This window comes from Nerophis ophidion, linkage group LG25 (genome assembly GCF_033978795.1).
Source record: "Nerophis ophidion isolate RoL-2023_Sa linkage group LG25, RoL_Noph_v1.0, whole genome shotgun sequence".
Classification (NCBI taxonomy): domain Eukaryota; kingdom Metazoa; phylum Chordata; class Actinopteri; order Syngnathiformes; family Syngnathidae; genus Nerophis; species Nerophis ophidion.
Window position 1 is genome coordinate 37,447,061 of NC_084635.1, and position 19,271 is coordinate 37,466,331.

At 38.9% G+C, this 19,271-nt stretch overlaps 1 protein-coding gene across 2 annotated transcripts in view; it reads left to right on the top strand.

The window, feature by feature from the left end:
* The window catches only part of cdh16 (cadherin 16, KSP-cadherin), a 98,088-nt gene extending 81,901 nt beyond the window's left edge, over positions 1-16,187 (top strand). The window contains exons 16-20 of one of the 2 annotated variants that reach the window (XM_061887262.1): positions 3,179-3,418; positions 7,677-7,793; positions 9,631-9,747; positions 10,054-10,182; positions 15,976-16,187. In XM_061887262.1, the coding sequence (XP_061743246.1) occupies positions 3,179-3,418; positions 7,677-7,793; positions 9,631-9,747; positions 10,054-10,157 (578 nt within the window). In that variant the 3' untranslated portion in view covers positions 10,158-10,182; positions 15,976-16,187. Of the gene's footprint in view, positions 1-3,178; positions 3,419-7,676; positions 7,794-9,630; positions 9,748-10,053; positions 10,461-15,975 lie in introns of those variants that run through there. The other variant, XM_061887261.1, reaches the window with a different exon arrangement.
* Positions 16,188-19,271: the final 3,084 nt, after the last annotated feature.

Here is a 19,271-nt window from a genome sequence, read left to right on the forward strand (position 1 = left end):
AGTTAATGATAAGTAGGTTAGTGCAGGCGTCACCAACGCGGGCACCAGGTCGCCCGTAAGGACCAGATGAGTCGCCCGCTGGCCTGTTCTAAAAATAGCTCAAATAGCAGCACTCACCAGTGAGCTGCCTCTATTTTTTAAATTGTATTTATTTACTAGCAAGCTGGTCTCGCTTTAATCAACTTTTTTCATTCTAAGAGAGACAAAACTCAAATAGAATTTGAAAATCCAAGAAAATATTTGAAAGATTTGGTCTTAACTTGTTTAAATAAATTAATTTATTGTTTTACTTTGCTTCTTATAACTTTCAGAAAGACAATTTTAGAGAAAAAATACAACCTTAAAAATGATTTTAGGATTTTTAAACACATATACCTTTTTAACTTTTAAATTCCTTCCTCTTCTTTCCTGACAATTTAAATCAATGTTCAAGTATTTTTTTTAATTGTAAAAAATAATAAATACATTTTGATTTAATTCTTCATTTTAGCTTTTGTTTTTTCAACGAAAAATATTTGTGAAATATTTCTTCAAACTTATTATGATTAAAATTCAAAAAAAATATTCTGGCAAATCTAGAAAATCTATAGAATCAAATTTAAATCTATTTTCAAAGTCTTTTGAATTTCTTTTAAAATTTTGTTCTGGAAAATCTAGAAGAAATAATGATTTGTCTTTGTTAGAAATATAGCTTGGTCCAATTTGTTATATATTCTAACAAAGTGCAGACTGGGTTTTAACCTGTTTAAAACATGTCATCAAAATTATAAAATTAATCTTAATCAGGAACAATTACTAATGATGTTCCATTATTCTTTCTTTAATTTTTTCAAAAAGATTTGAATTCGCTAGTTTTCTCTTCTATTTTTTGGTTGAATTTTGAATTTTAAAGAGTCGAAATTGAAGATAAACTGTTTCAAAATGTAATTTTCATTTTTTCCTGTTTTATCCTCTTTTAAACTGTTTAATTAAGTGTTTTTTTCATCATTTATTCTCTACAAAAAACCTTCCGTAAAAGGAAAAAAAATGTACGATAGAATGACAGACAGAAATACCCATTTTTTTATATTGATGTATATATAGATTTATTTATTAAAGGTACATTGAGCAAATTGGCTATTTCTGGCAATGTATTTAAGTGTGTATCAAACTGGTAGCCCTTTGCATTAATCAGTACCCAAAAAGTAGCTCTTGGTTTCAAAAAGGTTGCTGACCCCTGTTTTAGTGGTTTTTATAACTCGTATTGTCCTCTGTGTGCCTAATTTGAATCGACAAATGAAAGTATGTTTGATTGGAGCTGTAATCAATCGTATGGGATCAATACTATACATACTATAATAGTGACAGCTAGGTGTCACCCAAAAACAAAATACCAGTTTCATTTAAAGACAGCATGAGTTTAGTCCAGTTAATAAATAGTTTAGGTTTAAAGAGATGAACAGTAATATAACTCTTAAGACGCCAGAACAATATTTAACGTTTCCTCTGACAATAAAATTAAATAAGTTGTTTTCCATACCCACCTGTGTTTCATGTTTAAGTCTTTTCACTTTGGTCAAACATTTTTTACATTCCACACTACAAAATGACAAAGGATGTGAATCTTTGGGCCACTAAACGATTCAATCCCATCCCATCAGATTCCTGGGGTGACGACTCGATTCAGAATCGATTTCCCATGATTCTCTATTCAAACCAATTCTCGCAATGTAATTTTTGTTCTGATAAACATGTTCAAAACAGGTTACAGGTTTAGAAAGATTGTTCTGGTTGTAAGGAGGTGGCCTAAAAATGTCTCATTAGAAACTGATTGTCTTGAAAAAAAAAAAAGTAATTACATAAATATCTTAAATATATGAATAAATATATATAAATACAAATATATATATATTTATATATATATATTTATTTATATACATAAAACACACACACACATATATATATATATATATATATATATATATATATATATATATATATATATATATATATATATATATATATATATATATATATATATATATATAAAATACAGAGGCTATTACATCCCTACAAGCCTTCTCTTCAGGGAAACCTGCGACATATACACACACACACATATATATATATTTATATATATGTGTGTGTGTATGTATGTATGTATGTACTGTATATATGTACATATGTATATATATATGTACATATAAATATATATGTGTGTATATATACATGTGTATATGTGTGTTTATATATATATATATATGTATGTGTACATATGTATGTATGTATGTATGTATACACACACTATATATATATATATATATATATATATATATATATGTGTGTATATATATATATATGTGTATATATGTGTGTGTGTGTATATGTATGTATGTATGTATATATGTACATATGTATATATATATATGTACATATAAATATATATGTGTGTATATATACACGTGTATGTGTGTTTATATATATATATGTATGTGTACATATGTATGTATGTATGTATACACACACTATGTATATATACACACATATATACATATACACGTGTGTATGTATAAGTATATATATACAGTATATATATATATATATATATATATACACAGATATGTACATACACGTGTATATACATATACAGTATGTACATATACAAACATACTTTATATATACAAATATATGGATATAAATATATACATATACAGTATGTACATATATAAACATGTATATATACAAATATATACATATACACATCATATATACGTATATGTAAACATAAACATATATATATATATTTGCACAAATATATACACACACACATATATATATACACACACGTAAATATACATATATACACATATATAGACACATATATTTGTATATACTTTTTTTTTTATCGATATTTAAATGTGAATCGATTTTTTTTGGTGCACCTCTAAAAATAATCTCCTGAAAACATGAATTTAAGGTTTGCAAAACAATAAGAGCCATTTTTTTCCCTCTAATTTGTAACTCTTCCAAAAGAAATAGACCAAAAACAGATGTGGGTTATTATTATTATAATGAGAACATAGAATAATTCAAATGTAAGAAAACTTTGGGAAAATAAAATACTTTCATAAATACATAGTCGTATACAAGTGTCATTCTCACAAGTACATCTTCTCTTTATTCTGTTTCTCCCTCCAAGGAAACTCTTCTTTATCCGCTTCAACTTTGGTCACGGTCCAAATCCTGGACGTGAACGACAACAGTCCGGTGCTGGTGGGCGACTACTCCTGGAAGTACTTGTGTACGCCGCGCTGGGAAGACCAAGCGCTGGTGCTGGCCTCCCGGGACAGCGACGGCCCGCAACACGGAGGAAGACTCAACTTCTCCCTGCGGAGCGACGCCACGGTCCGGCGCAACTGGAAGCTCACACCCATCAATGGTGAGAAGAAGCCAGCATGCCTTGACTGTTGTTACATGTCAAATGGTGCACACACACACAGGACAGAAATACATGCTGTACAAACATCGTGCTATGGTTTTCACAGATTGACATCTGGAAACTTGGCATCTGATGTGGTTGGGTTATACAGTTGGTAGATTACATATTTTGCAGGTTGCTCTGCTCTTCAGGGGATTTTGAGGAGCAGAGAAACCTGTGAAACAGGCTTGTAGGGATGATAGAGAGCCAAGAATCCAAATATTTTAAAATATATGATAGACCGCCTTTAAAAAAACGCAATGGAATTGTACATTTTTCTATTTAGGATAAAAGACTGAATATTGACAAAATATGAATGTCACGCCTGCTTTCGATCGACATATTTTACAATCAAGTGAAACGCAACAAAAATGCAACAAACAGTGAAATGTGAACGTGAAGGGTACACAATAAAAACCACATACAATCTGATATCTCTGATTGGGACGGCGTGGCGCAGTGGGAGAGTGGCCGTGCGCAACCCGAGCGTCCCTGGTTCGATTCCCACCTAGTACCAACCTTGTCACGTCCGTTGTGTCCCTGAGCAAGACACTTCACCCTTGCTCCTGATGGGTGCTGGTTGGCGCCTTGCATGGCAGCTCCCTCCATCAGTGTGTGAATGTGTGTGTGAATGTGGAAGTAGTGTCAAAGCGCTTTGAGTACCTTGAAGGTAGAAAAGCGCTATACAAGTACAACCCATATAGTCTCTGTTTTGTCCTGATCTAACGTATATTCCTCTCTTCCCCGGTATTGAGCACTGTATAACTGGTAAACCACAGAAACATATATATATATATGTATATATATATATACACATATATACATATACACACACATATATATATATATATATATATATATATATATATATATATATATATATATATATATATATGTATATGTATGTATGTATGTATGTATATGTGTATAAATATATATGTATGTATGTATATGTATGTATGTATGTATATGTATGTATGTATATGTATATATATGTGTGTGTATATATATATATGTATATATATATATATATATATATATATATATATATATAGATATATATATATATATTATATATATATATATGTGTGTGTGTATATATATATATGTATGTGTGTGTGTGTTTTCCATTCATTGTTGTCTTGTGCATTTTAAGTTAAGGTTACAACATTGATAACACATTCATAAAAACATTAATATATTCAATGTTATTGAAAAATAATACGCCTGACAACATTGCGACTTTGTCCTGGAGGAACTAATTACTGATTTTTCAACATTCAAGCGCGACTCGCCAGACAACATCTTGTTTTTTAATCCCACACTGGCTTTAATGGAAAACCCTCCAAAGAAAAGACCTCAGTGGTCTGGCCTTCATGCTCCCCACACAGAAAGAGACATTGTCGTTGTTTTCTTTTCACTGAAACATTCCATTTCCGTGAAGGATGCCGAGCTCGGATGATTATTGCTGCGCTGATCACTCAAGGAGCCTGGAGACACTCAACACTTTACCTTGTAGCGCGTATGAGCAGTGCACCTGGTTACCATAGCGACAATGCCCATGGTTTTGGAACTTTGAGTCACTTTCAAGAAGCAGAAAGGCGTACCAGCAGCCAATTTGCCTCACAGCCAGCATTTACCTTGCAGGTGTTGCAGTTGTAATGACGGCTGTAATTACAACTTGCAACTGAACTGCGTAATTCCTCTGGCGTCATCGACGTGCTCTGGGGGCTAAAAGAGGAATCACCCATGATGCCTTGCACTTGGCCATCAATGGCCGCCGTAATGGAAATGAGGTCCCACTTATGTCTGATTATCTTTTGCAGCGGGGAGACGTGAATCATCCCTGCTGGGTTTAATGCATTCAGGACAATCCAGCTTTGTCTCCGCCAGGGCTGTGCAAAGCAAACCTGCAGAGGTGTGAGGCTGCCCCGCGTGCAGGAGACTACACCAAACGTGCAAAGAGCTTTGCAAATGGAACATGAAGAGGGGGGGGGGGGGTGTAGGACCCTCAGATAAGGCTTCAAACGGTTCTCTCTTTGCAGGGCCGTGCTCACGTCATACAGTATTTTCAAGTAATTAGCCAAGATTAGATAAAGAGTCACACCTGCTCGGACTCTTCACAGCACTCATGTCACCAATGGGAAGAAGGCTGGCAGAGGGGACGAGATGTTAGAGCGTGTCTGGGAGACATGTCAGTCGTCGGTAGGGTCAAAGGTCACCGGCGACGAGAAACAACCGATGTTATTCCAAAGGTGTTTGTTGGGGTTGAGGTCAATAATATTTTCCAGATCAAATTATGCCTTTAAAGGCCTACTGAAATGAGATGTTCTTATTTAAACGGGGATAGCAGGTCCATTCTATGTGTCATACTTGATCATTTTGCCATATTTTTGCTGAAAGGATTTAGTAGAGAACATCCACGATAAAGTTTGCAACTTTTGGCCGCTAATAAAAAAGCCCTGCCGTACCGGAAGTAACAGACGATGACATCACGGGTTGTAGGGCTCCTCACATCCTCACATTGTTATAATGGGAGCCTCCAACAGCAAGAGCTATTCGGACCGAGAAAGCGACAATTTCCCCATTAATTTGAGCAAGGACGAAAGATTCATGTCTGACGATATTGATAGCGAAGGACTAGAAAAAAAAAGCGATTCACATGTTTTTAGACACATTTACTAGGATAATTCTGGGAAATCCCTTATCTTTCTATTGTGTTGCTAGTGTTGTAGTGAGTTAAATAGTACCTGATAGTCGGAGGGGTGTGTCCACGGGTGTGTTGGCGCCGGTCTCTGAGGGAAGTCACGGCAACAACAGCACAACAGAAGTTCCGCTGATACCCAAAAAGGGGCGACTTTTTACCACAATTTTCTCACCGAAACCTGCCGGTTGACAAGTGGTCGGGAAACATGTTCGCTTGACCGCTCTGATCCACAGTAAAGCTTCACCTCCGGGAATTTTAAACAAGGAATCACCGTGTGTTTGTGTGGCTAAAGGCTAAAGCTTCCCACCTCTGTCTTTCTACTTTGACTTCTCCAATATTAATTGAACAAATTGCAAAAGATTCAGCAACACAGATGTCCAGAATACTGTGTAATAATGCGATGAAAAGAGACGACTTTTAGCCGTGTGTGGTGCTGCGCTAATATGTCCTCTCCAACTTTAAACATCACGCGCACGGCGTCATCATTCTGCGACGTTTTCAACAAGAAATTTAAATGCTAATTAAGTGTGAGTTTTGAATTAACGTTAAATCATGACCAGCATACAACAATTTGAAATGTGGACTCGTCAAACCACAGAACACTTTGCATCAGTCCATCTTTGATGAGCTCGAGCCCAATGAAGCCAGTTACGTTTCTGGGTGTTGTTGATAAATGACTTTCGCTTAGCATTGTAGAGTTTTGACTTGCATTTACAGATGTAGCGACCTACTGTAGATAGATAGATAGATAGATAGATAGATAGATAGATAGATAGATAGTACTTTATTGATTCCTTCAGGAGAGTTCCTTCAGGAAAATTAAAATTCCAGCAGCAGTGTACAGAGTTGAGATCAATTTTAAAAAAGTAAAAGTAAATAATGGGGGTTTAAAAGGAAACAAAATAGAGAAATATTACTGTAGTCACTGACAGTGGTTTTCTGAAGAGTTCCTGAGCCCATGTGGTGATATCTTTTACACACTGATGTCGCTGGTTGAGAAATGTTGTTCTTAAACAATGTGCTCACCCTTTTTTTCACAAAGTTTTGACCCTCGCCCCATCCTTGTTTGTGAATGACTGAGTATTTCATGGAAGCTGCTTTTATAGCCAATCATGGCACCCACTTCCCAATTAGCCTGTTCACCTGTGGCATGTTCCAAATAAGTGTTTGATGAGCCTTTCTCAACTTTATCAGTCTTTTTTGCCACCTGGGACAGCTTTTTTGAAACATTTTGCCGGCATCAAATTCCAGATGAGCTAATATTTGCAAAAAATATCAACGTTTTCCCGTTCGAATGTTAATTATCTTGTCTTTGCCGTCTATTCAATTGAATATAAGTTGAAAAGGATTTGCAAATCATTATATTCTGTTTTTTATTCACTGATTACACAACATGCCAAGTTGGTTCCTGAAGTGTTCCTGAGCCCACGTGGTGATATCCTTTACACACTGATGACGCTTTTTTGATGCGGTGTCCAATCACATATTGCGATGTGTCTTTCTTTCTCTCAGACACTCACACCAACCTGTCCCTGAACACACCATATCTGGCCCCTGAGGTTTACACGGTGCCCTTCACCATCTCCGACAGCAGCTCCCCCCCCAGAAGCACCTTCATCAACTTACCAGGTAAGAACCAAGCGCAGGAAGGTTCGATTCCGGTGACTCGATGGCGCTCAGTATCAATCAATGTTTACTTATATAGCCCTAAATCACTAGTGTCTCAAAGGGCTGCACAAACCACTACGACATCCTCGGTAGGCCCACATAAGGGCAAGGAAAAACTCACACCCAGTGGGACGTCGGTGACAATGATGACTATGAGAACCTTGGAGAGGACGAAAGCAATGAATGTGGAGCGGGTCTAACATGATACTGGGAAAGTTCAATCCATAATGGATCCAACACAGTCGCGAGAGTCCAGTCCAAAGCGGATCCAAGACAGCAGCGAGAGTCCCGTTCACAGCGGAGCCAGCAGGAAACCATCCCAAGCGGAGGCGGATCAGCAGCGCAGAGATGTCCCCAGCCGATACACAGGCGAGCAGTACATGGTCACCGGATCGGACCGGACCCCCTCCACAAGGGAGAGTGGGACATAGAAGAAAAAGAAAAGAAACAGCAGATCAACTGGTCTAAAAAGGGAGTCTATTTAAAGGCTAGAGTATACAAATGAGTTTTAAGGTGAGACTTAAATGCTTCTACTGAGGTGGCATCTCGAACATTTACCGGGAGGGCATTCCAGAGTACTGGAGCCCGAAATGAAAACGCTCTCTAGCCCGCAGACTTTTTTTGGGCTTTGGGAATCACTAATAAGCCGGAGTCCTTTGAAGGCAGATTTCTTGCCGGGACATATGGTACAATACAATCGGCAAGATAGGATGGAGCTAGACCGTGTAGTATTTTATACGTAAGTAGTAAAACCTTAAAGTCACATCTTAAGTGCACAGGAAGCCAGTGCAGGTGAGCCAGTATAGGTATATATGTATGTATATATGTATATAAAGGTATATACAGTATAGGTATATATGTATGTATATATGTATATAAAGGTATATACAGTATAGGTATATATGTATGTATATATGTATATAAAGGTGTATACAGTATAGGTATATATGTATGTATATATGTATATAAAGGTATATACAGCACAGGCGTTATGTGATCAAACTTTCTTGTTCTTGTCAAAAGTCTAGCAGCCGCATTTTGTACCAACTGTAATCTTTTAATGCTAGACATGGGGAGACCCGAAAATAATACGTTACAGTAATCGAGGCGAGACGTAACAAACGCATGGATAATGATCTCAGCGTCTTTAGTGGACAGGATGGAGCGAATTTTAGCGATATTACGGAGATGAAAGAAGGCCGTTTTAGTAACGCTTTTAATGTGTGCCTCAAAGGAGAGAGTTGGGTGGAAGATAATACCCAGATTCTTTACCGAGTCGCCTTGTTTAATTGTTTGGTTGTCAAATGTTAAAGTTGTATTATTAAATAGAGGTCGGTGTCTAGCAGGACCGATAATCAGCATTTCCGTTTTTTTGGCGTTGAGTTGCAAAAAGTTAGCGGACATCCATTGTTTAATTTCATTAAGACACGCCTCCAGCTGACTACAATCCGGCGTGTTGGTCAGCTTTAGGGGCATGTAGAGTTGGGTGTCATCAGCATAGCAGTGAAAGCTAATACCGTATTTGCGTATGACGTCACCTAGCGGCAACATGTAGATGCTGAAGAGTGCAGGGCCAAGGACCGAACCCTGGGGAACTCCACACGTTACCTTAACATAGTCCGAGGTCACATTGTTATGGGAGACACACTGCATCCTATCAGTAAGATAAGAGTTAAACCAAGACAGGGCTAAGTCTGACATACCAATTCGTGTTTTGATACGTTCTAATAAAATATTATGATCATACATGTTCCTAATCCTAATGGTCACCGTGGGTCCTGCTGTTCTCTGTTCTTAGTGACCGTGTGCCCTTGCAACATCAGAGGGAACTGCAAAATGCCCGCCAAGCAGCTGCCGGGCATGCCCACCATCCAGTCTGCCGTGGGAATCCTGCTCGGCACTTTTGCAGTCATAGGTCAGTGAAAGTAGCAATGCTTGTCACACACACACTAGGTGGGGGGGAATTATTCTCTGCATTTCAGCCTTGATCACCCCCTGGGAGGTGAGGGGAGCAGTGGCCACGCCCGGGAATCATTTTTGGGGATTTAACCCCCAATTCTAACCCTTGATGCCCAAGCTTGGCCACTGTTGCTGCTCACTGCTCCCCTCACCTCCCAGGGGGTGATCAAGGGTGATGGGTCAAATGCAGAGACTAATTTTGCCACAACTAGTGTGTGTGTGACAATTAGATAGCTGAGGTGTGTGTGTGTGTGTGTTCTAGGGAGCATCCTCGTCGTGGTGTTTGTGAGGATGTCTTACCAGAACCCCAAAGAGCCGAGTAAAACCACGAGCCAGGAGAGAATCCCTCTGAAAATATCCATCTAAAGACGACGACCAGCCGCCATTGCTGGTATGTCGCAGATGAAACATCATAACTTGTCTTCATACTCAAAGTTCAGTAAAAGCAGATGTGAAAAGTTGCTCTAAGGCCTCCCTGAGTCGCTGTTGTTACACATGTTTGTATTTAACATTTTGGTTGTAGTCGTGGTTATTTTTTTTTAACTGATGGATGATTCTTGTACACCTTTGATCAGATAAAAAATGTAATGTTGATTGAGGTTTTTTTTTAAAGGGGAACATTATCACAATTTCAAAAGGGTTAAAAACAATAAAAATCAGTTCCCAGTGGCTTGTTGTATTTTTTGAAGTTTTTTTCAAAATTTTACCGGTCTCGGAATATCCCTAAATAAAGCTTTAAAGTGCCTTATTTTCGCTCTCTGCGAAGACACTGGCCATTTCCCTGTGACGTCACACAGTGCTGCCAATGTAAACAAACAATGGGAATACCACAGCAAGATATAGCGACATTAGCTCGGATTCAAACTCGGATTTCAGCGATTCAAGCGATTTAACAGATTACGCATGTATTGAAACAGATGGTTGGAGTATGAAAGTATTGAAGAAGAAACTGAAGCTATTGACGCTATTCATAGCCATAGCATGGCCGAATAGCTGCGTTAGCATCGCCGGTAAAATGTGCGGACCAAACGATCAGGACTTTCGCATCTTGTGACACGGGAGCAACTTAAATCCGTCGATTGGTAAGTGTTTGTTTCGCATTAAATGTGGGTGGAAGGAAACGTAATATAGTTGCAAATGCATCTGCAGGTTATCCATACATCTCTGTTCCATGTCTGCTTTAGCACCGCCGGTAAATAGCATGTTAGCATTGATTAGCGTAGCATGTTAGCATCGATTAGCTGGCAGTCAACATCAACAAAACTCTCCTTTGTGATTTCGTTGACTATCGTTGCAAATGCATCTGCAGGTTATCCATACATCTCTGTGCCATGTCTGCTTTAGCACCGCCGGTAAATAGCATGTTAGCATCGATTAGCATAGCATGTTAGCATCGATTAGCTGGTAGTCAACATCAACAAAACTCACCTTTGTGATTTCGTTGAATTTATAGTTGCAAATGCATCTGCAGGTTATCCATACATCTCTGTGCCATGTCTGCCTTAGCATCGCCGGTCAAATGTGGAGACACTCTGGTACATTCAATGGGGGTCTGGCGGCAGACACTTTGGCATCTTGGGGCCAGTGGTGCAACTTGAATCCCTCCCTGTTAGTGTTGTTACACCCTCCGACAACACACCCACGAGGCATGATGTCTCCAAGGTTCCAAAAAATAGTCGAAAAAACGGAAAATAACAGAGCTGAGACCCGGTGTTTGTAATATGAAAATGAAAATGGCGGCTGTGTTACCTCGGCGACGTCACATTCTGACGTCATCGCCTCCAGACCGATAAACAGAAAGGCGTTTAATTCGCCAAAATTCACCCATTTAGAGTTCGGAAATAGATGGTCTTTTTTCTGCACCATCAAGGTATATATTGACGCTTACATAGGTCTGCTGATAATGTTCCCCTTTAATAATTTCCTAAACTAATTAAACTACCCTTTTATTTCAAATATTGCACCTTGTCTAACGTAAAGCAAAACTTTTTTTTTTTACACTTTTTTTGTATTTATGTGAGTCTATAAGACAATTTTTATCCTATTTGACTCAAACGTAAATTTTATGATAGTAATTGTATTATAATGTAATAATTAATGTTTTGGACTAAAACTAATTAATGGGAACAAACTTTATATACAAACCTCAAAACCAGTGAAGTTGGCACCTTGGGTAAACGGTAAATAAAAACAGAATACAATGATTTGCAAATCCTTTTCAACTTATATTCAATTAAATAGACTACAAAGACAAGATATTTATCGTTCAAACAGGAAAATGTTGAAATTTTTTGCAAATACTAGTTCATTTGGAATTTGATGCCGACAACATGTTTAAAAAAAAGCTGGCACAAGTGCCAAAAAAGACTGGGAAAGTTGAGGAAGGCTCATCAAACACTTATTTGGAATGTGCCACAGGTGTGCAGGCCAATTGGGAACAGGTGGGTGCCATGATTGGGTATAAAAGCAGCTTCCATGAAATGCTAAGTCTTTCACAAACAAGGATGGGGTGAGGGTCACCACTTTGTAAGCAAATTGTCAAACAGTTTTAGAACAACAATTGTCAAGCAGTTATTGCAAGGAATTTAGGGATTTCACCATCTACGGTCAGTAATATCATGAAAATGTTCAGCGAGTCCGGAGAAATCACTGCACATAAGCGGCAAGGCTGAAAACCAACAATGAAAGCCCGTGACTTTTGATCCCTCAGGCGGTACTGCATCAAAAACCGACATCAGTGTGTAAAAGATATCACCACAAGTGCTCAGGACCACTTCAGAAAACCACTGTCAGTAACTACAATTGGTCGCTACATCTGTAAGTGCAAGTTAAAACTCTACTATGCAAAGCCAAAGCCAGTTATCAACAACACCCAGAAACGCTCTCGGCTACGCTGGGCCCGAGCTCATCTAAGATGGACTGATGCAAAGTGGAACAATGTTCTGTGGTCTGAGTCCACATTTGAAATTATTTTTGGAAACTGTAGACGTGGTGTCCTCCGGAACAAAGAGGAAAAGAACCCTCTGGATTGTTATAGGCGCAAAGTTGAAAAGCCAGCATGTGTGATGGTATGGGGGTGTATTAGTGCCCAAGGCATGGGTAACTTACACATCTGTGAAGGCACCATTAATGCTGAAAGGTACATACACATCGGTGCGGCGTCTTCAGTAATGTGGACGTTGTACCGATCCGTTGTGGTGAAGAAGGAGCTGAGCCGGAAGGCAAAGCTATCAATTTACCGGTCGATCTACGTCCCCATCCACACCTATGGTCATGAGCTTTGGGTCATGACCGAAAGGATAAGATCACGGGTACAAGCGGCCCAAATGAGTTTGGGTCTCTCCCTTAGAGATAGGGTGAGAAGCTCTGCCATCCGGGAGGAACTCAAAGTAAAGCCGCTGCTCCTCCACATGGAGAGGAGCCAGATGAGGTGGTTCGGGCATCTGGTCAGGATGCCACCCGAACGCCTCCCTAGGGAGGTGTTTAGAGCACGTCCAACCGGTAGGAGGCCACGGGGAAGACCCAGGACACGTTGGGAAGACTATGTCTCCCGGCTGGCCTGGGAACGCCTCGGGATCCCCCGGGAAGAGCTAGACGAAGTGGCTGGGGAGAGGGAAGTCTGGGCTTCCCTGCTTAGGCTGATGCCCCCGCGACCCGACCTCGGATAAGCGGAAGAAGATGGATGGATGGATGGATGGTACATACAGGTTTTGGAGCAACATATGTTGTCATCCAAGCAACATTATCATGAACGCCCCTGCTTATTTCAGCTAGACAAGTGTTACAACAGCGTGGCTTCGTAATAAAAGAGTGCCGGTACTAGACTGGCCTGCCTGTAGTCCAGACCTGTCTCCCATTGAAAATGTGCGGCGCATTATGAAGCCTAAAAAAATTGTTCTCCTCAGTTCCCAAAGGTTTACTGAGTGTTGTTAAAAGGAAAGGCCATGTAACACACTGGTAAAAATGCCCCTGCGCCAACTTTTGTTTTTTTGCAATGTGTTGCTGCCATTAAATTCCAAGTTAATGATTATTTGGGGGGAAACAAAACAACATTTAATATCTCGTCTTTGCAGTCTATTTAATTGAATATAAACTGAAAAGGATTTGCAAGTCATTGTATTCTGTTTTTATACACGAATTACACAACGTGCCAACTGGTTTGTGGTTTTGTATTTTATTCACAAATGGAAGCTTCATCCTCAGACATGTATTGAATAAAACACAACAGGTCTGGCAGCGATCACGGCTCCTTTCTGTACATTTTCAATGCGCGATGACTCAGAAGGTTCTGACAATGCTGGCGGCCCACACAGCCGTCAGCCGTTTATTATAAGCTATTTTTATAACCGACGGAGGGGGGGGGGGGGGGGGGGCAGGACCCTGAGCGAGACGAGAGGGCAGAGGGGAAGTGGACAGCTCGTGACACGGGATCAACATTTTAGGAGGGGGCGGTCCTTCAACTCACGCGTTCTAACCGACCCTCTGAGGACGGAGATGTAGAGCCTGAGAGGCGAGGGTCTCAATCGCTTGGAGTGGTTTGGGAACAAAACGGAGATAATCCTCCTCTCAGGACTGGACACAGAGTCCTTGTTTCCCCTAAGTCAGGGGTCGGGAACCTTTTTGGCTGAGAGAGCCATGAATGCCAAATATTTCAAAATGTATTTCCGTGAGAGCCATATCATATTTTTTGACACTGAATACAACTAAATGTGTGCCTTTTTAAGTAAGACTAACATTTTTAGAGTATAATAAGTCTCTTTATTATTTTTAATAACATTGTTATTCTGAAGCTAACCAATAATAAATCAAATGTCATGTTTTTGTTTGGCCATGTGCTGTTTGTCTTTTGGACTCTTTAAGTTCCTGTTTTTTTTCCACTCCCTTGTCTGGTTTCCTTGGTTACTCATTTTGTCCACCTGTCTCTGGTGGACAAAACGCCTGCTCACCTGCTTCCCGAGCACTAATCAGAGGCAGTATTTAAGCTCGTCTTTGCCAGTCAGTCGCCCTGTGCTGACTTGTTTCATGCCTTGCCATAGTTTCGTGCTTCATGCCATGCCAAGTAAGTTTTGATTTATGTTCTTAGTCTTTTTATGCGTTAGCTTTGTTCTTTAGCCCAAGTTGTGCCTCCACTGTGAGCAATTTTTGTTTGTATCTTTTTTTAGTTTAAATTAAATCATGTTTTTACCTAAATGCCGAGTAGTCCGTCCGCCTTCCTGGGAGAATGACCCTGCAGCAAGCTGCGAACCCCCCATCGTGACATAAAATAATTTTTACCATTAATGCGACTTCTTGAACAGGTGCGGTAGAAAACGGATGGATGGATTTAAATGCATGAGAATGTTTTATATTTTGCACATTATTTTTAGCACTGTGATTACCAGCAAAATTATTCATAATTATCGCGTTAAGCAATGTCAGCTAAGATTTATCTGAGAGCCAGAAGCAGTCATCAAAAGAGCCACATCTGGCTCTAGAGCCATAGGTTCCCTAACCAAACATCCCCCCCCCTCCCACTATTTCAAGTCCCTTCCATGCCTCGTGTTTTTTTTAGCGGGTTTTTTTTTGTGTAGTTTCACTTTGCAGACCACGTTTCTTCCAGTCTTAGGTCCGGGGGTTAAATCGTCTTGACCCAAGAACTACAAAGCGGAGAGGAAGCAGGACCCGGCTCCCCTCCGGGCGACATTTTCTTTGAACTGTTTTCAACCTTTTCTTTGAACCTACCTTTTTTCTGAACTGTTTTTGTGATAAATGGCAATGGCTGTTTATGACCCCTCGGCCCTTTAGAAACAGCTGTTGCCGTGTAATCAGGGAAAGTCTAAATAAAAGAGGAGGCGTACGTAGTTTCACTTTGCCGACCACGTTTCTTCCAGCCTTAGGTTTTGGGGGTTAAAACGACACAATGTCAACAAACAACTATGTGTTGTGCTCTCGGCCAATCAGGAAGTCGTGTTTTCCTGCTCACTGCCAGACACATGAAGTATGATTTGATGATCTGAGGTAATTGATGCTGTAGTCGTCAGAATAATTGTATATCGAGGTTATCACAAAACTTTGTGTTGCCATGGGAAAGAACAGCCAAAAGCTGTCTTTGATCCTACCAAGAAGAAGGCTTGTAAAACTCCACTTTGTAGGATGGGGAGCAACATGAAGGTGTTCTGTTTCTTTGATGCATTGTAATCCACAGAAAGACTTTGCCTTGACCCAAGAACTACAAAGCGGAGAGGAAGCAGGACCAGACTCCCCTCCAGGTGATCTTTTCTTTAAACTGTTTTACAACCTTTTGCCCACATATGCGGTCCTCTCCAAGGTTTCTCATAGTCACTGTCACCGACGTCCCACTGGGGTGAGTTTTTCCTTGCCCGTATGTGGGCTCTGTACCGCGGATGTCGTTGTGGCTTGTGCAGCCCTTTGAGACACTTGTGATTTAGGGCTCTATAAATAAAAATTGATTGATTAACACGCAACCACCTGTGAAATCTAATCACCTGCCAGCTGTGTCTCGCCGCCAACACATGCCCCGCCCCTGCCCGATGGTTCTCGTCCACAGTACTATTGGACAGCGGCGGTGACTTTTCCTCCTGCAAGCAGCGCTGACTACACTTCCCCCCCCTCAGGTTGTTTTTCAGGAGTTGGTCTACTGGTCACACTGTACCAAATAAAAGAGCTTGAGGCCGGTAAGCAAAACCAGAATTATTCCGTATACCTTATTTCCTTGAATTGCCGCCCGGTATATAGTATGCACCTGCCTAGAATTACTGCCGGGTCAAACTCGTTTCGCAAAATAATTAGCATATGTCTAGAATTTCCACCGGGTCAAACTCGTCACGTCACGAGTGACACTTCACCTGTCATCATTTTCAAAATGGAGGAGGCTGATTTCAATCATTTGAAATCGCATAAAAGGAAGAAGATTAAGAGCTATTCAGTAGGATTTAAGGTCCAAGCTATTGAATATGCTAAAAAGAACAGTAAGCAGCTATGTTTTATTAATATACCGTAGCTGCGTGTGTCAAATATGAGTCATTAAATGACTCCCGCCTCCTGGTGGTAGAGGGCGCTAGTGATCCTTCTTGCGACTACTCGGCTGCAGAAGAAGTGACAACAAGCAGCGATCGTTTAATTTTTCCTCTCGCTTGCACTTTTAACATGGAGGATTACATATCTAAAATAAAACTGTTTTCTAAACTGGACTTTCAATGGAAGCAGGAGGTAATAAATGAAGATCTCCATCGAGACAGAGAGACTTTTAAAACTGAAGAAAGATAAGGAAGACTTCTATAAACAAGTTATCCATGCTTTTGATCAGAAGGAGCTGCGCATGGACTTCATTTATAAGTAAAGGTAAGATTATAATAAAGTTTTTTTATATTATTAAATGTGCTTTTCATGATGTTATCCTTACATCACACTCAAATTTATAAGCGCAGGCCTAAATTTACCGCATGCCTTTGGTAAGTGCCGGAGTGAGAAGAGGTTTTAAATTCAAAGAAATAGGGTATTAGGCGCATTGTTGAGTTTTGGGAGGGGGTGAAAAAGGATTTTAAGTGCGCCTTATAGTCCGTACAATACAGTAAATGTAAGATAAGAAAAGACGGATAAGATCGCTTGCATTTATTTTCCGGAACCCTCAAATGTAAAAACATTCTCCCTTGGAAGTCACTCTCGGTTGCCTTCAGAGTCTCGTTCTTTCTGCCAATTATACCTAAATTGCCCATGATTACTTGCACTTGATGATGTCGAAGGTTGCTGTTTTTTCTTTTTTTTTTTCTTCCCCCCTCCGACACGAGCGATAAAAGGCTGCCCTGACAGGAATGGTCCTCCAAAGCAGCACCGGCCTGCTGGAGCGTGAAGTTGCATCATCTGGACTGAAGTGCTGCAGCTGTCTGCTCTCACTTACCAGAATCAAGTTTATCAGGATCTGCTGGTCATCTGGCAGAGAGCTTGAAGGCACCTTGTTGTTGTTGCTGGACAAAAAAGCAATACAAAAACATGTAAGAATGTCTGATACTGGCTAGAGATTTGACATGTAGAGGCCTGGTGAGATATTTTACTACCGACTTGTGTCCATGCTTCTATTTCCCAGAACATTTTCTGGTTTTCATCATTTATTTATTTTTATTTTTTTTTTAAATCGACCAACATTCTATCATTTTGCTGCATGTGCCAAAAACTAAATATATACTGTAGATGTTTTAGTTGATTTAAGTCAAGTATTTGTTGTCACAAGGGTGCACCGATCCAACAGCGATTTTGGTCCCATGTTACCATGGCAACAAGTACATGAAAAATGTTTATTAGAGCTGTTTTTGCTAAATTAAAGCTAAATTTGTTCATATAGCTGAAATTATTGCGTATTTTTTCAGTTATTTATTCGTCTGGGACAGGGGGGTCCAAACTCTCTGACTGGGGGGCCACATTGCGCTTAAAAAAAATAGTCGTTTGTAATTATATATACAGTATATACATGTGTGTGTGTGTGTGTATGTATATATATATATATATATATTGTAAATATATATATATATATATTGTAAATATATATATATACTCTATATATGTGTGTATATATATATGTGTGTGTGTGTGCATATATATACACATACAGTATATGTGTATGTATATGTATATATAGTATATATATTTACAATATATATATTATATATTTGTGTATATATAGCATATATATATACAAACGTGTATACATATATATATATATATTATGTATATATATATATACACATATGTATATGTATATATATGTATACATATATATATTTATGTATATATATACACATATATGTATATATATAGATATATATACACATACATATATACTGTATATACATATATGTATGTGTATATATATATTTATATACATATACTCTATGTGTAAGATATATGTATATATATATATATACTGTATATGTGTATATATATGACACATATATGTATGTAAATATATACATATACACATATATGTATATACAGTATATATATATATATATACACACATATATATATAAACTGTATATACATATATGTATGTGTATATATATATGTATATATACATATATATATTTATATACATATACTCTATGTGTAATATACACATATGTATATATACTGTATATGTGTATATATATGACACATATGTATGTAAATATATACATATACACATACATATATGTATATACAGTATATGTATATATATATATTTATGGACTGAAGTCTCACTATTATCACTTGACGTCCATTAAACCGTCTGACTTGGTTGAATTTTTTTCTTGCCCTGATGTGGGATCCGATCCGAGGATGTCGTTGTGGCTTGTGCAGCCCTTTGAGACACTTGCCATTTAGGGCTGTATAAGTAAACTTTGATTGATTGATTGAAATCAAGAACAATTTTATTAATATAGACAACCTGCAGATAAAGACTGCAAGATGCTGCGTGCATCAGGCCTCGTGAGAATGAAAATACTT